We start from the raw sequence: 17,924 nt of genomic DNA on the forward strand, positions 1-17,924 counted from the left end.
CCACTACTTGTTGGGTCTTTGTTTTGGTACACCTTGCTAATTAATTACATGAGTTCATTTTTCAATAGTTTTCCTACATGCGATTTGGTATGAAATATTATTTAATGACTTAAACATGGATGGTTTGCTTTAGTGATGGTCAAAACCAGAAATTTCAAATCTCAAAACGGAAACCGAAACTTTAAAAAATCGAATCCCGAATCTCAAAACCTAAACGTGAAACTTTTTTACTTAGCTGGTTACAAAGGTCAAGGTTACAAAAAATACACAATATCATAAAACGTTAAGTATGCAATCAAAACTGAAAGAGATAGACTCCTGACCGTGACATAACATAAATATGTGAATGTGACTGATAGATAATCTTAAAACCCAATACAACATAATTCTTCATAAACAACCAACAAAAAAATAAATTAAACTTCTAACACCATCATAAACACGAATATTAGATTAATTAGAACATCTAGTGGTCAATATTTCTTTGTGTTTAGTAAATATTGATGTGAAACTGAATTGTAGGCTACCAGTTATAGTATTTAAGACGCCTTTTGAATTTCAGAATAAAATTTACTTGTTTCATTACTGTTAATGGTGATGTTTGCTCTGTTGCTACCAGCTTGTTCGGAAACAGTGTTAAAAACAGTTACAATAGCACAAAAAATGTCAGCAGTTTCAAAAATAAAACTGTCAAAATCTTCAATTTCAAAACTTTTGAATCTCAAAACTTGGTGATCGAATCTCGAAACCGAAACTTTTCTTAAGTTTTGATGGTTTTGAGATTTGAGATTCGGTTTTGACACATCACTAGTTGCTTGTTGGTGAAAGTTAAAGATCTGATTCACTCAATAGATATAAAACCTCTTGTTGCTCTGTGGAATTATTGGACAATATTTAGTATTTACTACTCTGTGAAGTAACTCACTGTTTAGTTGGTAGCGTGACGGACCACAAATACACAGTAGCAATCCGTGACCTGGTACTTGTCCCTAAATGGTATCAGTACAGTTCATCCTTGAAGTGTACCAGCTCACCCCTAGCTTTCCTGGATACGTTCCACGCTCAAGCCCAAAGCCTTTGTGGAAAGCACAAAAAGACCTATGTCAATTTGAAAGATTTTCAGAAAAAGCTATAACTATTCTACCGACATGACCTATTGCTTGAATGTATTTAACGGTTTAATCAATTACTAGATTTTTTACATTTTGTTTTTGTTGTTACAAGGTTTGTGGTGGTGCCCGGTGGCCTAGACACTCCCCACTCCCTGGCGCTGGACCCGGCGCGAGGGCTACTCTTCTGGAGTGACATCGGAAAGACGCCTCGCATCAGCCGCGCCGGCCTCGATGGGTCCAATGTCATGACTGTCCTCACACTGAGCTCTGGATCAATCAACGACATTGCTCTTGACTTGGATGTGAGTTTGAGAATCCCTCACTAAAAATTTGAACATGATATTTCAATGTTTCATTACTGTATATCTAATTGGTTTTAAGTAGGGATAGATGGGTCTCAAAATTTCAAGAAGCGTTTTGGAAAACTTATCTCTGATTTTTGGGTGGGATTCGATCCATAGTGGAAGGAGATATCAGGAATGGATGATGATGTCTCAGTGATCGCGAGAGATGTTGAGATTTTTGTCGCTATGGAGGGTGACGATTTTTATGTTCCAGTGATCGCTGTAGATGATTGCGATAGTGATGCATGGATTACAGTCACAGTTTTTTACATGGACAGTGTAATAAAGAAATAAGACTGAAAATTGGTATTGTTTATTGCCATTTGCAAGAATTTGTACCTAAGATTTTTTTAAACAAATTAGTGTTGCACTTGTTGGAGGATATAAAAAATCCCGTCCTGAAAATCAGGTAATCAAAATCTCATCTCGTCTCGTTCACTACTTAAAGTTCAACACCGTCCATCCCTGGTTTTAGGTTACTAGAGAGTTATTTATTTTGTCTATCAAGCCAAAGTGAAGTAGTTTTGAATGTTACTATAACTTCTGCGTTTGTCACTCAATTGTGTTTACAGGAAGGCAAGGTTTACTGGTGTGACTCCAGCAGTGACGTTATAGAGAGAGTCAACTACGATGGCACGGGACGTGAGTTGCTTCTCAACCACTCCCTGGACAGCCCCTTCGCACTCACACACCACGACCACAAACTCTACTGGATTGACATGTGAGTACATAAACACAACCAACCTATACTCTATGCACTTCTGTGGCCACTCAAAACATAAGTTGATTTTTGCTAGTCACCTTCTGAAACTTTGGTTAGCTCGTTCAAGTACTTGGCTTTCCCAGTCGATGCCTCGTTCAGTCTCACTTGTGAGAGTGTTTTGTTAATCTACATAACACTGATCCTTAAGCAAATTACTGATAAAGTTCTTACAATTCTCAAATGCTCAGTGATATATTCAGGTTTTAAGTTATTCATTCAGCTTTAAAATATTGACAAAGTATTTTGACAGTTTATAGGTATCAGTTTGGTAGGTATCTAGGGTAGCTTACATATATCATTATTAATTTACTTATATTAATACAATTTTTGGAAGGAATTTTTGTTTGGTTTAGGAACAAATTAAGGGAAAAGGAATGGCTTTACAAGTAAATAGTTTCAAGTAGTTGAACACACAAAAAGTTCACAACACAATTTTGTTAACAAATTTAATTAAAAAGTAAATAAATTGTGATGTGAACCTTTTATGTGTAACTGCTTGAAACTCTTTTTACACCACACTACACTATTTTGATGATCTTCCCACGCAAGGATTTAGTCCAGAAAACAGCTGTTTGCCGCCAGCTTAATCAAATGGGGTTTCATTGCGTACTACTGTACTGTAATGAGTTTTACCGGACACCAATCAGCTGATTATACTGTATTTGCTTGGCAATGAGTGTTTATAAACAAAAACATAACCTCTCTTAGAGATTACGACCAGTGATTTTTAGTCATTTAGACTCGACTTCGTCTCGCACGGGAATGACCACACTCGTCTGGTAAACACTTATTCTTAATGTATTAGATGTTTAGCTGTGATTTTATCACTAAACAGTACAGTCAACTACACATACATACCTTATGGTTCAATACTCAAGTCTGGCAGATTATTTAACTCAACTGACTGTCTGCAGCACACATGAGAGAGGCAGTATCAAGGTTGCGCCGGACACCAACTTGTCGGACTTCACGGTGTTGCTGCGCGGCGTCGGCGACTCACTCAAGGATCTGGTCATCTTCAGCCCTCGCCGCCAGACTGGTAAATATCTACGAGATATCACTGTATTATGGTTGTTAACTGTGAAGGGAGTATTGCAATCATTATACATCACAATCACAAAATACAAAGCTTTCCATACGTTCTGGGATTCAATCTGCTCTTGTCTTAGGTAAGAAAGATGATTCAGCTGAAGATGAAGTCTTGCTTTAGCAACTATCTTGTCCAAAAATCTTCTAAAAAAGTCTTGTACATTTTCTTTCCCTACCTTCTTTATACTAATTTTTGTATTCTTTCAGGAGTAATTGTTTCTGTTTTTAGCGAATTTCCCTATAGGGAAGTATTAGCGAATTTCCCTATAGGGAAGTAGCTATTACCGTAGGTGGCACGGTAAGACCTAGACCCGGGACCGATTTACTTTTTCATTTTGATGTCCCCAGAGGCCAAAAACACTATTCGTTCAAATTTTTATATATGTATATATATATATATAGACTTATATATATATATATATATACGTCCGTGAACGCGATAACTTGAGTAATTTTTGTCTGATTTTGATGAAATTTGGTTTAAAGGTGTAAAGCGGGATAAACTTGAATGAGTTCGCGAACCAGCACGATCGGACCATGGGAACGGGGCTTTACGGGGGGTTTTATGGGGTAAAAATTGGTTTTTCTCACTTTTGACCCTCAAAACACAAAATTTCCCAATTTCTCTTTAGACCTTTTTAAAGAGCTTAAAAAAACAAATAATTTAGTATATAAAAGTATTTTTGTTCGATTATTAGTAACGGAGAACATTAAAAAAATTGTAAATTTTAAATTCCCATGTTATTCTTATGGAGAATATTATCAAATGTTGTAGTTTGCTTGTTTATGAATATATTTTGATCAAACTTGGCAAATTTATTTATTTTGTACTAAGCTATCAATATTTTACTCAAAAACACACTTTATTAGTTTCCTTGTAGCAGCAAACCTAGGTACTCGTTAAACCTAATGTTATTAAAATATATTTAACTGAAAATCAATTCAGACAAATGGAAATTCGCTTAGTCGGCAGGTTTGCTGCAGCGGGGGGGTATTATTATATTTCAGCAGTTTTTTTGTGATCTTTTAACTTGTAATCTTATTGTGTTGACTGTACAATACAATCTATGACTGTAATTTTTGTGAGTTTTTTCAGCTTTGGCTGGGTTTCTAATCTTAGGTTTTAAGCACTTTCTGTCCTTTCAGATTCAAACAATTTCTTGAAAATGTTTTGAATTTATTGTGATACAAAATGTCCGCAATAATCCTTCAAATGACATAAACTATATCACCAATGAATTTTAAACACCACTCTATTCAACTTCTATTGAGTAGAATCTACTTAATGTAATTAGTTTTGAGATTTTTGTAAGAATGAAAAGAATTAACATAACTAAACTGTCCTTAGATAAAGTATATGATTTAAATGCGCTTAAAAGAATATGAAAAAGTTTCCTAGTAGGTTTCTATGAGGTGTTGTTTAGCATTCAATCACTAATAGCAATGTGTAACCCAGTAAAATCAAGATTCTTTATCAAACAATACCAAATCTTATTCCCATATTGTTCTGCCAAAACATTGAAGTAATCTGTAAGCAAAATGTGATTATATTGTTACGGGTTCTGTTTTAACAGGTACCAACCCGTGCGCTGTTAACAACGGAGGTTGCGCTGAGTTGTGTCTTTACAATGGCACGAGTGCTATATGTGCCTGCGCTCACGGACTGGTGGCGGCCGACGGCAAGAACTGCACGGGTAAGATAATTGATACGATTCAGTATAAATAGTTCTTCATAGACACATTTTTGTTTTTAGGTGTAAATTGTTCAATAAATAATGAATTGAGTTTCATATTAGAAAGGAAATCTGTAAAGATGAAAGAGGAGTTTTTGGATAGGGATTTAGTTCTGCTAGCTACCTGAGAAAATTTGAGTTCAGAGGAGTTCTTTATGTACCCAATAAAATCATATGATGTGATACTGACATTTCATCTTAATATACAACTTAATCAGAGAGTAGATTTTAAATGATTTTTACCCCCTGGGGTCTAATTTTCTCAAGTAAACTAGCTGAACTCTGTGTTTTTTATACAAATTTTTAATTCAGTTTTATTCATTCGGAATTAAAAATAAAATAAACATGGTGCAAAATGAATTTGTCTTCCATCGTACAAGATTCCTCCTACTTCCAGCATATACTTGATCATTTTTATGTTACACCTCACAGACATAATATGCTGTACCTCATTTTATATCAGTCACAAAACTCCAACTCATTTTCTTGAAAAAATAGTTCAAGAACTTTTTAAGTGTTAAAAAGTACCTAATTCTTGTATGGCTTAATGTTTACTTTACAATTCGTTACTAGCAGTGTTTCACTTTTATACCGTTCTGTAGAAACAAAGCTAAATGATTGTTTGTTACAGAATACGACAGTTTCCTGATGTACTCCAGAGTGGTACGGATAGACAGTGTACACATCTCTGATGAACACAACCTCAACGCACCTTACCCCAGCATCCAGTCCAAGGAGCTGATGAGGAATGCTATCGGTCTCACCTACGACTACGAGAGATCCACGCTTTTCTACTCCGACATTCAGCAAGGATCTATCAATGCGGTTATGTTCAACGGCAGCAACCATCGCCAGATCGTTGAGCGTAAGATTTTGGATTGTTTATTTCATATCTGGCCAGCTAATTGTTTTTGTTTGCGAGTGTATTTGTGAATACTGTTAATTTGTTCTAAACCCTCCCAAATAAATAATAAGGGTAAGCATCGTTTTTTTTTTTTTTAATATAGGACCTGGAAATGTATTGTCCCCAAGCCTATTTTGCTTGAAAATGCCGTCAGTAATAGTGAAATATTCTAAATTGAGTTCAAAAATATTTCTATATAGGTACGCTATTTGAGTAGTGCAAGTTGTTCAGAGGTAACTTCTTATTCCTAGGTTTAACAGGTTGATTGTAATCTTTAGTCTACAGAACTATTGACACCTTTGACTTTTCCTTAAAGGGTGTAACTTGACTTTCCTATTTTAGTATGGAAATTTAATAAGTGATTAGTAATTTCAAAAGAGACAACTTTTCTAAGTACGGCATTGCAGGTCTGGGCTCGGTGGAAGGTTTGGCGTACGAGGCGATCGACAACATGCTGTACTGGACATGCAACAACGACGCAACCATCAACAAGGTGAATCTGAGTGAGAACTGGGGCAGCCTCAAACCCGAGACAATCATCAAGCTGGGCCCGAGTGACAAGCCGAGGGGCATCGCCGTGGACAGCTGCGACTGGTGAGTGAAAACTTTTCAATTCACTCCAAGCTAAATTAATGTTTCCTCAAGAGATGTGCTTAGAACTTTTACTATGGGTGGAAGAAGACATTCCATTGGGTTGAAATTTCAGACAGTTAAGAATTGATATAAACGTAGTTGACGTGAGCTACTGAAAGACAGTCCTGATTTAAATAACTCATTTCTGGGGAATATGACAAATTTCTGGTGAATGTGTCCGCTCTTCAACCAAGCGAAACTGATAAAACAAATTATTGTAAACTTCAATATTACGTTATATCACATTAGCCTCCACGATAACAAAACTAAGGAAGATTATAGAATTTTCTCTTTAGCAAACACTGTGAGTGGCTAATTCAACCACATTTTTTTTAACAATCAAACTACAAAATTACGTCACAATCTAACTAGCCCAACCTAACTGATGCTATATTATGTATGAGATATTCAAACTGTTCAAAAGTACTTCCATCTTTTTGACAAATATCAAAGAATACTGTAACCCGCTTCCGGGTGTGTTTCGCTAATTTGTCGGGTCGGGGCGTTACGCGTCCCTGATAGCCTAGCCGAGCTGGGTTATTCCGGGGGTCAATTTTGGTCGGGTTTTCCCGCTTTTGTCTCCTAAAGTCGTTTTCCTGGCTCAGGCGGGAATATTTTGCCTCTTGGCTTTATTCGTGCCTCATCATTGCCAGGAAACGAGTGAATAAAAGAGGGAGGGCGAGATTTTGTTTCGAAGTTATAGCTTCGTGCGCGACTCTGTTCACAACCTCCTCGGTGGAGTGTTAATTATTTATTTAATTTAATACCCTACGTCCATGCGCCACGGACCGAGCAGAATTAGTTTAGATGCGTCTTTATTATTTAAAATGATACAATGCGTTTCGGGCGAGTGGACTAGTTCAAAGCCCCGTGAGAGAGTAGGAATATGAAAAGGTGCAAACGAACATACAGAGTAGGGTGGAGAAGGATCGTTAACAGAAAGAGTAAGATACGAGACACACACACACACAGAGACAGGTTGAGCACACAAAGACTTATTTCAAATAGATTAAGCCTAACTAAAAACTAACTTATTCCCAGATTTTCCGGGATAGCTTAGGTCTAACTTATAAATAACTTATTTCCGGTGTGCCCGAAGTAATTAAAGCTAACTTATAAATACCTTATTTCCGGGTTTTCCGGAATAGATTAAATCTAGCTAATAACTAACTTATTTCCGGTGTTTCCGGAAGTAATAGAGAAAGAAGAAAAGCTTGTGGCAAGCAACAAACATTCATAGTCATAAAGTGACAGAGTAGAAGACTTATAGCTAAGAGCTTTAGTGCTAATTAAATCTAACTTATTTCCGGTGTGCCCGAAGTAATAGAGAAAGAAGAAAAGCTACTTAGCAAACTACAGCTAACCAAAGCAGTCAGCTGCACACACACAACACATACGATACACAGATCACTCAATTAGCAACAGTCCAGGAATCAAGGAAATGGTAAAGAATGGATTGAGAAGTTGGGGCTTAACTGTCTAACGTCACGGCGAATTAAAGTTCCCAAAACCAATCAGTTTTCCCAAAGCCTTAGTTAAGCATTGATAGTCAAAGGTTAAGCAAGGTTAAGCGTTATGCTAAGATTTGAAGCAATTTCTAAGGTTAGTGTGTTAGTAGCGGAGTCGTATCATGAGTTAGAATATTTAAATGCATATTGTTCAACACATCAATAATTAGTGGAAGGCTAAATGAATAATTAATAATGAAGTGGTAAATATAGTAAAGCAACTACATAGAACATTAACACTTAATAGCGGCTAAACAACGACATAGAACATAACTACTGTGCACTGGTTCTAGTATAAAAGATAATGAATAGCTACAATGGTTAGTATAGTTCTGAAATCTGTACAAGCAAATTAAAGCGTGTTAGTTAGTAAAGAAGCCAACAAAGTATTAAAATCACTCTAATAAATCCACTATTAATTAACTCTTATTCCCATAGATAAAATATCTCACAGCTGAAGTGCTGCTACAGTAATTACGAACAACATTGACTACAAACTAAACACCACACATTATATTTAGGTAACACCGTGTTCTCACGGACCTACGCGATAAACAAAACAAACAAAAACACACGAATATGAAAAAGCCACCTTGCGTGACCGAAACCGATCAAACTTGAATAGATTTAAACAATACAAATAAAACAACACAATTAAAACAGAAAGGAATTATAACCGGGCGGATCTCGTTCTGACCGTTACTTCTTTGAACTCACGGTCTATAAATTATGTATCAAACGAAATTAAGATATTCCACAAATCAAAGCTGATCGTTATATATTTACAGAGTTATTTTAACAAAACAGGTAACACTCTATGTTATAGTAAAACGATAAAGATATTCACCGGTTTAAATAAATCGATCTCTGTTAATAATTCAATTAAATTTAAGACGAAACTTCCCGCGGACGTTTGACTTAAATAGCGTAATTAATTAACAGTGAATAAACGGTTGGCGTAATAAAAGCGATTGCGAGTGAGGTCGAGTTATCCTAGGCGCCCTAGGATATTAACAACGGCGAATGGCGAATGTCGTCCACTTACTTGGCGTGAGCGAGAGTGTAGGGTCGGGCGTCCTTCTTCTGCCTAATTGCTCAGGCCACTCCTCCTGCTTCCTGCTGACTGTCGACTCTCGCCGACCCCGACTCACTCTGTCTCTGCGAGCGCCGCGCACATCCAGCGCAGTGGCTGGGGTTCCTGCGCAGGCGCGGGCGACTGATGCGCGGCCCGGTGGTACGGCGGTGAACCACAAGATCAGCTGTTGCTGAACTTGTGTCATCTGCTAAGTTGTTTTGTTACATTTTGGAACTTCGGCGAATTGGCGAGGCGATTCTGCTAGTAAGGGTTCAGTTTTATTATAAATATTCACGAATTTTATGAACCCTTACAATACCTAAGTCAGTTTTCATAGAAGCTTTCTTTCATTCCCGGCTTTATGTTTCCAGGAGAATGTACTGGACGAACTGGAACTCCCACCACCCTTGCATCCAGAGAGCGTTCCTCACCGGATACGGACAGCAGTCCATCATCACTACGGACATACGCATGCCTAACGCTCTCACACTCGACCACTCGGCCAAGAAACTGTACTGGGGCGACGCTCGGCTCGACAAGATAGAGCGGTGCGAGTACGACGGCACTAACAGAGTGGTCAGTGATGTTCTGTTTAAATTTGGCGGGGTACAAATTGATTAATTTAGTTTTTATCAGGATGTGTGGTGAGGTAGCATTATTTAGTCTTAGCTTGGTTTCCCATTTTAACGGTAAAAGTAAGCCTTACTGAGATCTGTTAAACACAAATTATTTATCACAGAAATAAGTAAAAGCATTTCATTGTTTGATAGTGACGGCTTTCTGCAGCTTTGGCTGATATCTGCAGCTCTCTCAATATTTTCATTTTAATTTTAGAAAAATTACCTGAATTGCTTTATATGTTTTAATTGACTGACCATAGTTTTGTTCTATTGCTAAAAAATGTCCCAGCAATCCACACTTTGCTTAATCTATGTAACACTATCGAGTCAAGAGTATAACAAAAATATTAAAGATGGTAGTAAAAATGGATTAATGATTAGTATAGTTAACTGAGTATTGATGATCTCACACAGGTACTGGCCCGAGTGACGCCTCAGCATCCGTTTGACATGGCCGTGTACGGAGACTTGCTGTTCTGGACGGACTGGGTGCAACATGCTGTGATACGAGCCAACAAGTACACAGGGGCCGACGTGGTGTGGCTTAGAAAGGACGTGCCTAGACCAATGGGCATTGTGGCCATATCCAACAACTCCATGGATTGTAAGTTAACTTTATTGGAGTCTGTTAGATGTTTAACTTTAGATATACGGGTGCTTTGCTATTTTATAAGTTTGTCGTTTGTTTAGGGTGCATGCTTTAAATAAAAATCTTTCAAACAGCTGATGCTTTAACCTTGAGGTCAAGTTTTTTCTACCAAGTGTAAGATCACTAGGTAAAATAAACAATTGAAAAATGCTACTTGCCCTTAACACGCTGCTTGATAGCAAAGCATCGCCTTAATCAATTTTTTTTGCCAAAACGGTTAACATTCAACTATGAGCAGAGAAATTTGTACTTTATTTTATCTGTATTGATCTGGTTTATTGAGCCTAAAAATTATGACAGCTACTTAAAATATCTGCTGCCCAATCTAGTGATAGTTTTTGGAAATGACAACTGTGGCAAATTAACTCAACAGAAATAAAAGGCATCACTTGCTCTGACCATATTGGAATGATTGTAAATATTATTAATTATTTTCTCAATTATACTAGCTAAACCAACCATTAAAAAATGTTTTAACCTGCCTTCATATTTAGTATTTTAAAAGTCTAGATGTTCACTAAGCATTGTAGCTATGTAGAAAATAACCTAACCTATCCCACACAGTATTGTATCTCATACTCTTACCTCAGGTTTCAAAGATCCTTGCCGATTGAAAAACGGCGGTTGCGAGGACCAATGCCACTTGTGGGCCAACGGTACGATGTATTGCGGCTGCAATGATAACAGAGCGCTGCTGCCTGACGGGAAGAGATGCGCGACTGTCAACACACCCAACTGTACAGAGGAAGAGTTCCAATGTTCGGACCGTGGATGTATCCCGTACCACCTGACTTGCGACAGTCTGCCTCAGTGTATGGACTCGAGTGATGAGGACGAGACTTACTGCAGTGAGTAGTGTCTTTGTCTAACGTTATAAATACAAAGTTTTAAAAAACTGTCCATATTTGTTAGTTTCCAGCGCTTGGTTACATCAAAATAAAAACAGCGCATTCGTCCTTAAAAAGTTTGTATGTTATTTTAACTTCACCCCAACAACAGGTATGCGGACGTGTCGCAGTGGCTATTTCAAATGTCAGAACAACCGGTGTATCCAGCGTACTCGGCGGTGTGACGATGTCAACGACTGTGGTGACGGGTCCGACGAGCTGGACTGCTCCTGTGATTCGACCACTCACTTCCAGTGCGCTGCTGGGCCGTGTATACTGGTCAAGTTCCGCTGCGACGCTGATCCCGACTGTCCCGACGCAACTGATGAGATCGACTGCCGTGAGTACAACTATGAGTTTCAGTGTGTAAATTATAGAAATACAGCATTCTCCAAACGAGTTTTTTTGTTGTTGATATAGTTAGCTATGTTTGGGTAAACGTGTTTAAGGATTTTACGATTTAGTAATTTTTTTACAGAGCAATGTATTTCAAATGCACTTAAGTTATAACTCAAATTTTGAAATTGGTCCTTGTCATTGTATACGTTAAAGCAACATTAGATTTGGTCTTATTTATTACAACAAATCTATTAATAGTCCTTAGAGCCTAGATTTGCTAACTCATAAAACAATTATTCCAAAATACAAAGACGATGTCTAATCTCATAGTGCCCTAGATATTTGAATTGCAATCACTGGCAACTGGCAAATGTAAATAACTCTTCAGTGGCTGTTTGAAATTAACAATGCTCTTATGGCAGGCAAATCCAAGATGGCCGTTAGCCTCCAAGGACTCTCTCGGAAAACAATTACAAAACCACAAAGAAAATTTTCAATCCCACAGTGCCCTAGATATTTTAATTACAATCACCTTGGTATTTGAAAACTATTTATTGATGATAAATAACTCTTCAGCATACCAAGTAATGTTGCCCTTGGATTGCTGTTGCCACCCACTTCCTCTTTATATGTAAGCATCAAAACTAAAAGTAGTTTTTGAAGGTTCTCTGATACAGTTTCCTTCTTGTAAGTTTTATGACACAGACTCACTGTTGTCAATGTTCTGATGCGGTTTCTTTGTTCCGCAGCGCTACGTAACTGCACCAATGACATGCCTGACCACGACGTGATCAACTGCAACCACACAACTGCGTGTATTCATCCCTCGTGGATTTGTGACGGACAGAACGATTGTTGGGACAACAGCGACGAGCAGGACTGTGACCATCACACCTCTAGCAGTAAGTTGGAACACTACAACAATGGTTTAGAAAATAAACGATTTTGTTTTTACAACCAGCTAAAATAACTTCAACAAAGCCTACGTTGTGAGTATTTTTTGTGAAGATAGCAAACGTAAGATCCTTAACCTAAGGAATTAAGTAACCTATAAGGATTTTTTTTTATTGGAAATATTCGTAAATGTATAGACCTAATTTATTTGTGAATTATAGGCTTCACTCATCGTTACTTTTACTGGTGATATCCAGGACTTGTCAGACATGATGAAAACACACTCGTGAATATTCCTCACATGAAAGCATCTAACTAAAAAAGTGTAGAACTAAGTCGCTGTTTATGTTCCGCAGCGCTGATGCCCCATTGCCCCGCAAACAAGTTCCGCTGCGACACTGGTCTGTGTATCACGCTGGCGTGGAAATGTGACGGAGACGACGACTGCAACGACAGCCACGACGGCCTGACCAGCTCAGACGAGCGCAACTGTAGTAAGTATTTGTATTTATACTCCCTATGAATATCGGGAAGTGGCGGGGGGATCTATTGTATCGGGGGGGGGGGGGGGGGGGGGGGGTTAATCCCGTTTCTTACACTAGGTATAAAGTTGACAATGTTGAATTGTGTAACAATTGTTGAGATAAAATATAATTGATTATCTTCATCAAACAACGTTGAAAAACGTTATTTTGTAAAATTGAAATTTGAAAGAACAATGCAAATGACATCCTCAACTGTGTGGGATATAGGCCTACCATTTTTTTAAACACACAAGTCGGCAGCATTTACAAGTGATTGAATGCATGGGAACCTGGATGTTTTGGCATCAGGGTGGCCAGAACGTTTTGTGTTTCTGAAAATATCCACTTTTGGCACTTGCAATGTTCTTCTGCAGAGCTAATCAATTAGTGATGAAAGGAGAGTTCAGCCAATAATATTAAAATTGATAGTAGCCTATAAAATCTCTTGGCCAACAATTTTCATTAATAAGACAAATTAACTGAAACATCAGAACTGAGAACTGATCTTCTGACGGAAACCATACTGAATTTGTTAGTAACACACAAATATTAATGTAATAATATATTATATTATATTAATGTAATAATATATTTAAGATTTTTTAGATGCCTTCTTGAATACCTTTGACCATAAACAGGACTAGACATTTCATTCATATGTTTAACTTGTCGCTAGTTTAAGGATAAAAATTACCACTGACATAGTGTGCTGATTTGAATTACTGATTTCTGTTGAATATGGCAACTTTTAAACCAGGCAAAACTGAATATAGGACTTGTTATATCCTAGTATAAGATTAACTCAAATTAAGGGAGAAAATATAATTTTAGACTGTTACATACTCTGTAGGTTGCTCATTCAACGATGCCATTCCTTTTTTTAAATGGCTACAGCTGGTCCATATAAATGGGATGTGTACTTCAGTATCCAAGGTCAATAACCTTATGATGTAAATTACACCTCTTGCTTCCCAGTGTGTAAATACAATATCTAATTCCGTTGTGATCGGTGTAGCCTACCACTGCAGGTCAGATCAGTTCCGTTGTCACAACAGTGAGTGTATCCCAGTGACTTGGCAGTGTGACGGCACAGAGGACTGTACTGACGGCTCTGATGAAACCGAACATTGCGGTGAGTCTATAGATTAGATATTAAACTGAATTTGATTGATATGTTGTGGTTGCACTGCGACCTAAAAGATCTGTGTAACCAAATTTGAGTACTGGTGAAAGCACCTCTGTAGCCCTAATTCCTTGAGGAAATCAAGTATCTTACGGGGTTCTAAAAGGGAACATTCCTAATCATTAACTGCTTTGCAATATGCCAACATATGCTTTGGGATGTGTACTCATTATTGGCAGAAGCTACATTCTCTTGAACAATAAAGATTTTCATTAATTTTCATTTTCCTCTTAATCTGCAGTGCTCAGAAATCCGTTTTGCATTCTTATACAAAATTTAGTTGCTCTTATCATTTAATTGTATTTCCTGTATACATGATGAGTGAATGCTTGTTCCCAGCCACTAGGACTTGCCCGCAGTCAGAGTTCAGATGTAACGCTACAGGCCGCTGTATTCCCTGGGCTTGGGTGTGTGACACAGAGGATGACTGCGGAGACAATTCTGATGAGAATCTCCGCCAGGACTGTCTCTCCTACGACCCTTCACCTTGCATGGACACACAGTTTATGTGCAGCAACCGCAAGTGTATTACGAAGGTTGGTCTACTTACCGTTGTGGTTGGTGTTTTCAAAAAATTAATTAACAGTAACAAGTTTAATTTTGACACTAATTTTACAATCTTAGCTCTGAGAGCTACAAGTATATTAGCATATTATTATTATGTTCTGACAATAGGTACTACTTCATATCTTCTTTACTCACCACCACCATTCTTTTTTATCCTAAGCATAAAAAAAAAAAAAAAAGTTGAAAAAGTTGAAAGTTTTCCTCAAGGTTACATATTTCTATTTGATCGTAGGAATACTTCTGTGACGGAGATGACGACTGTGGAGACGGCAGCGATGAGCCGATAACTTGCGGCCACAACGTCAAGTGTTCCAGCAAGGAGTTTGCCTGTCGTAACGGCAAGTGTATCAACTCTGCTCTGATATGCAATGGAGTCGACGACTGCGGAGATAGTTCTGACGAAGATGTCGACAATCACGAATGTTGTGAGTGAAAAATCTTCTGAAAACTGAAACTGTGCTGTAATCATAAGCTTTAACGTGGTCAAACATTTTATAAAAAAACACTTGAGGGTATGCGATATTAAATTGAGTGCTCAAAAGTATTTAAACAATGGCTATTTAAACAGAAATACACCACTACATTTTTAAATCTATTTTAACAAGGATTTATGTACAACACAGAGTGTGGACCTGTTTTTGAGTTGGCCTCAATGAAGCAAAATATACATAATATTCTATAACTAGTTATGATACTAGTTCGGTTCACCAACATGTGTGTTTTTGTTTACAGACAACATGAACTGTGTGGGCGACGATGTGTTCCAATGTGCCAACGGCTTGTGTATCAACGCAACGTTGTTGTGTGATCGAGAGAATAACTGCGGAGATTATAGTGATGAGGAAAAATGCAGTGAGTTGTTGTTTAATGTTTGTTAATCTAGAAAAAAAAACTGATCTTGCTACATTAGTCTGGTGTGATAAGTATGTTCCCGTAGATAAGTAGATAGATAGATAAGTATATGTCTATCTATACATAATGGCTTTCAGTAGAATTTTGGTCACTACTTTTTTTATTTTTGTAACCTAAACTGTTTGTAACTGTAGAACAACTGGTCTGTGTGGTAATCTAGACACAGTGAAGTATTGTTTCAGTTACAATTGTTCATTGTAAGTCACATGGGCGTTGAATGAGTCGTCCGTGTTTGTTGTGTAAGGACAGAAGAGTTTGTTAACTTATCCAATTCACGGTTTGGAATGTTGCAAGTAAAATTTGAAAAAAATATTTCTACAGAATTATATCATACTAGTGCACCCGTTGCTCGAATTCAAGCAAGTTTATATCACTAAATCATAATCAGATCTGTATTTAAAACAAAACCTTTTGCCACAACTAAGTACCAGTATCTGAAAATAACACAAACTGCTATTTCACCATGCGCTCTCGCTACTGTATCCAACACGTGTTTTGTTGCAGACGTCAACGAGTGTGAGACTACCAACCCCTGCGCTCACATCTGCAAGGACCTGAAAGTCGGCTACGAGTGTGTGTGTCGTCCAGGGTTCAAGATACACCCGGGCAACCTGAACCTGTGTGTGGACGTGGACGAGTGTGAGGAACACAAGTGCTCTCAGATATGTCGCAACACGTACGGCAGCTACAGCTGTTCTTGTGTGGAAGGATACCTTCTGCAGGCCAACGGACACTCCTGCAAAGCTGACTCTGGTGAGTAGAGTGTATTTGGTTGCGAGGATAGCAGGCATACTTGAATGGGAAAGAGTCAAAACTGGTACAAGAAACACAAAACTTTACACTAAAACATCAGGATATTTCACAGTGACTGACAGTATTTCGACTGAACAAGGTATGAGTTGAAGAGCTAGTTCACCTTCCTTAGGTAAACATGCTGTCAGTGACACTAAAATATTCAAATGTTTTCAATTCAATTCAATTTGTTTATTCATGGCAGAAGCCATTGTACAATAATGCCATTACATACGGGAGATAACAAGCAATGTTTTGTGTATAGTTAAAATTATATGTTTGTGTACAAGTTTGGACTTTTTCCCATTCCAATAAGCCTGCTATCCTCACAAAAAACTTCCTAAAATCCTAGGCCCTTGTGCTCTATTTTACACCTTTTACCTGATTTAGGAAAAAGGGTAATGCTTTGGAAAATTAAAAACATTACTGTTTTTTATGGAAGAGTCTTCAAGATCAGTGGTTGATGGTTGGTCTTGTTAATTCTAGGCAAAAGTAGTGTAATTGTATACCCAAGCCTATTGCATTCTTGAACTTCCCCTCTAAAGTCAGTTGTGCATTGTAGGTAAAATCTGGGATTAAAGTCTACAATTCTGTTCACATGTGTCGCTGAAAGTGTTATAATTTTTTACTTTTTGCTGCCGGTTCTGATTAATCCAGTATTAATCCAAGTTCTGATTAAGAGAGGTTCCAATAATCAGGATTTTTATATACTTTATGAGTATTTTTAGTTTTTTTTTTTTTCAATTATATCTCTTGTTCATAGTTTTGTCAAATTGTTTTGAAAAAATGTTTTTACTTTTTAACCAGTTACAAAATTTAAAATTCCTACTGGTCTTGATAAATAGTTTTAGAAACTCTTTTACTAATTTTGGTCCAAATAACCCAAAATTGTAAGATTAAGAACAGCCTATAGGAACATCCTTTACACCTAGAGATCACATTTTGCTCAAGTAAAATCCTAACTGACACTATTTATCTCAATCAACCACAGAACTATATTTATTTCTACTTATATCTTATTCTCTATGCAGCTGTGCAGCCAAAGCTGATCTTCTCCAACAAGTACTACATCCGAGAGTTGGAGATGAACGGACACACGACTCTCTTGGCAAACAACCTAACCAACGCAGTGGCCGTGGACTTTGACTGGCAGGAGCAGTGTATCTACTGGTCTGACGTCACTGCGCTTTCTAGCTCCATCAAGCGTTTCTGTCACAACGACACTTCGTATCAGGTGAGAGATTAATGTGTGTATAGAGCGGGGCGTTCCCTTGTGTGAAGGGTTCAGGGATAGCAGAAGACAACAATGATGTCCACACGGCAGTGGGAAATGATGACAACGTCCACATATAACTGTCAGAGATGTTCATGATTTTACCGCGATCGCGGGAGACGA

At 37.7% G+C, this 17,924-nt stretch overlaps 1 protein-coding gene across 1 annotated transcript in view; it reads left to right on the forward strand.

The window, feature by feature from the left end:
* LOC128993960 (low-density lipoprotein receptor-related protein 1-like) overlaps nucleotides 1–17,924 on the forward strand; it is an 88,377-nt gene that overhangs the window by 45,503 nt on the left and 24,950 nt on the right. The window contains exons 36-53 of the mRNA XM_054418106.1: nucleotides 1,225–1,414; nucleotides 2,029–2,177; nucleotides 3,134–3,258; nucleotides 4,883–5,002; nucleotides 5,673–5,906; nucleotides 6,353–6,539; nucleotides 9,533–9,737; nucleotides 10,196–10,385; nucleotides 11,021–11,278; nucleotides 11,430–11,657; nucleotides 12,406–12,558; nucleotides 12,907–13,044; nucleotides 14,090–14,206; nucleotides 14,597–14,793; nucleotides 15,057–15,249; nucleotides 15,557–15,676; nucleotides 16,241–16,489; nucleotides 17,560–17,762. Coding sequence (XP_054274081.1) covers nucleotides 1,225–1,414; nucleotides 2,029–2,177; nucleotides 3,134–3,258; nucleotides 4,883–5,002; nucleotides 5,673–5,906; nucleotides 6,353–6,539; nucleotides 9,533–9,737; nucleotides 10,196–10,385; nucleotides 11,021–11,278; nucleotides 11,430–11,657; nucleotides 12,406–12,558; nucleotides 12,907–13,044; nucleotides 14,090–14,206; nucleotides 14,597–14,793; nucleotides 15,057–15,249; nucleotides 15,557–15,676; nucleotides 16,241–16,489; nucleotides 17,560–17,762 — 3,256 coding nt within the window. The remainder of the gene's footprint in view (nucleotides 1–1,224; nucleotides 1,415–2,028; nucleotides 2,178–3,133; nucleotides 3,259–4,882; nucleotides 5,003–5,672; nucleotides 5,907–6,352; nucleotides 6,540–9,532; nucleotides 9,738–10,195; nucleotides 10,386–11,020; nucleotides 11,279–11,429; nucleotides 11,658–12,405; nucleotides 12,559–12,906; nucleotides 13,045–14,089; nucleotides 14,207–14,596; nucleotides 14,794–15,056; nucleotides 15,250–15,556; nucleotides 15,677–16,240; nucleotides 16,490–17,559; nucleotides 17,763–17,924) is intronic.

Source organism: Macrosteles quadrilineatus, unplaced genomic scaffold, assembly GCF_028750875.1.
Source record: "Macrosteles quadrilineatus isolate MER2022 unplaced genomic scaffold, UCM_ALF_1.0 Scaffold_5__1_contigs__length_97177068, whole genome shotgun sequence".
Classification (NCBI taxonomy): Eukaryota; Metazoa; Arthropoda; class Insecta; order Hemiptera; family Cicadellidae; genus Macrosteles; species Macrosteles quadrilineatus.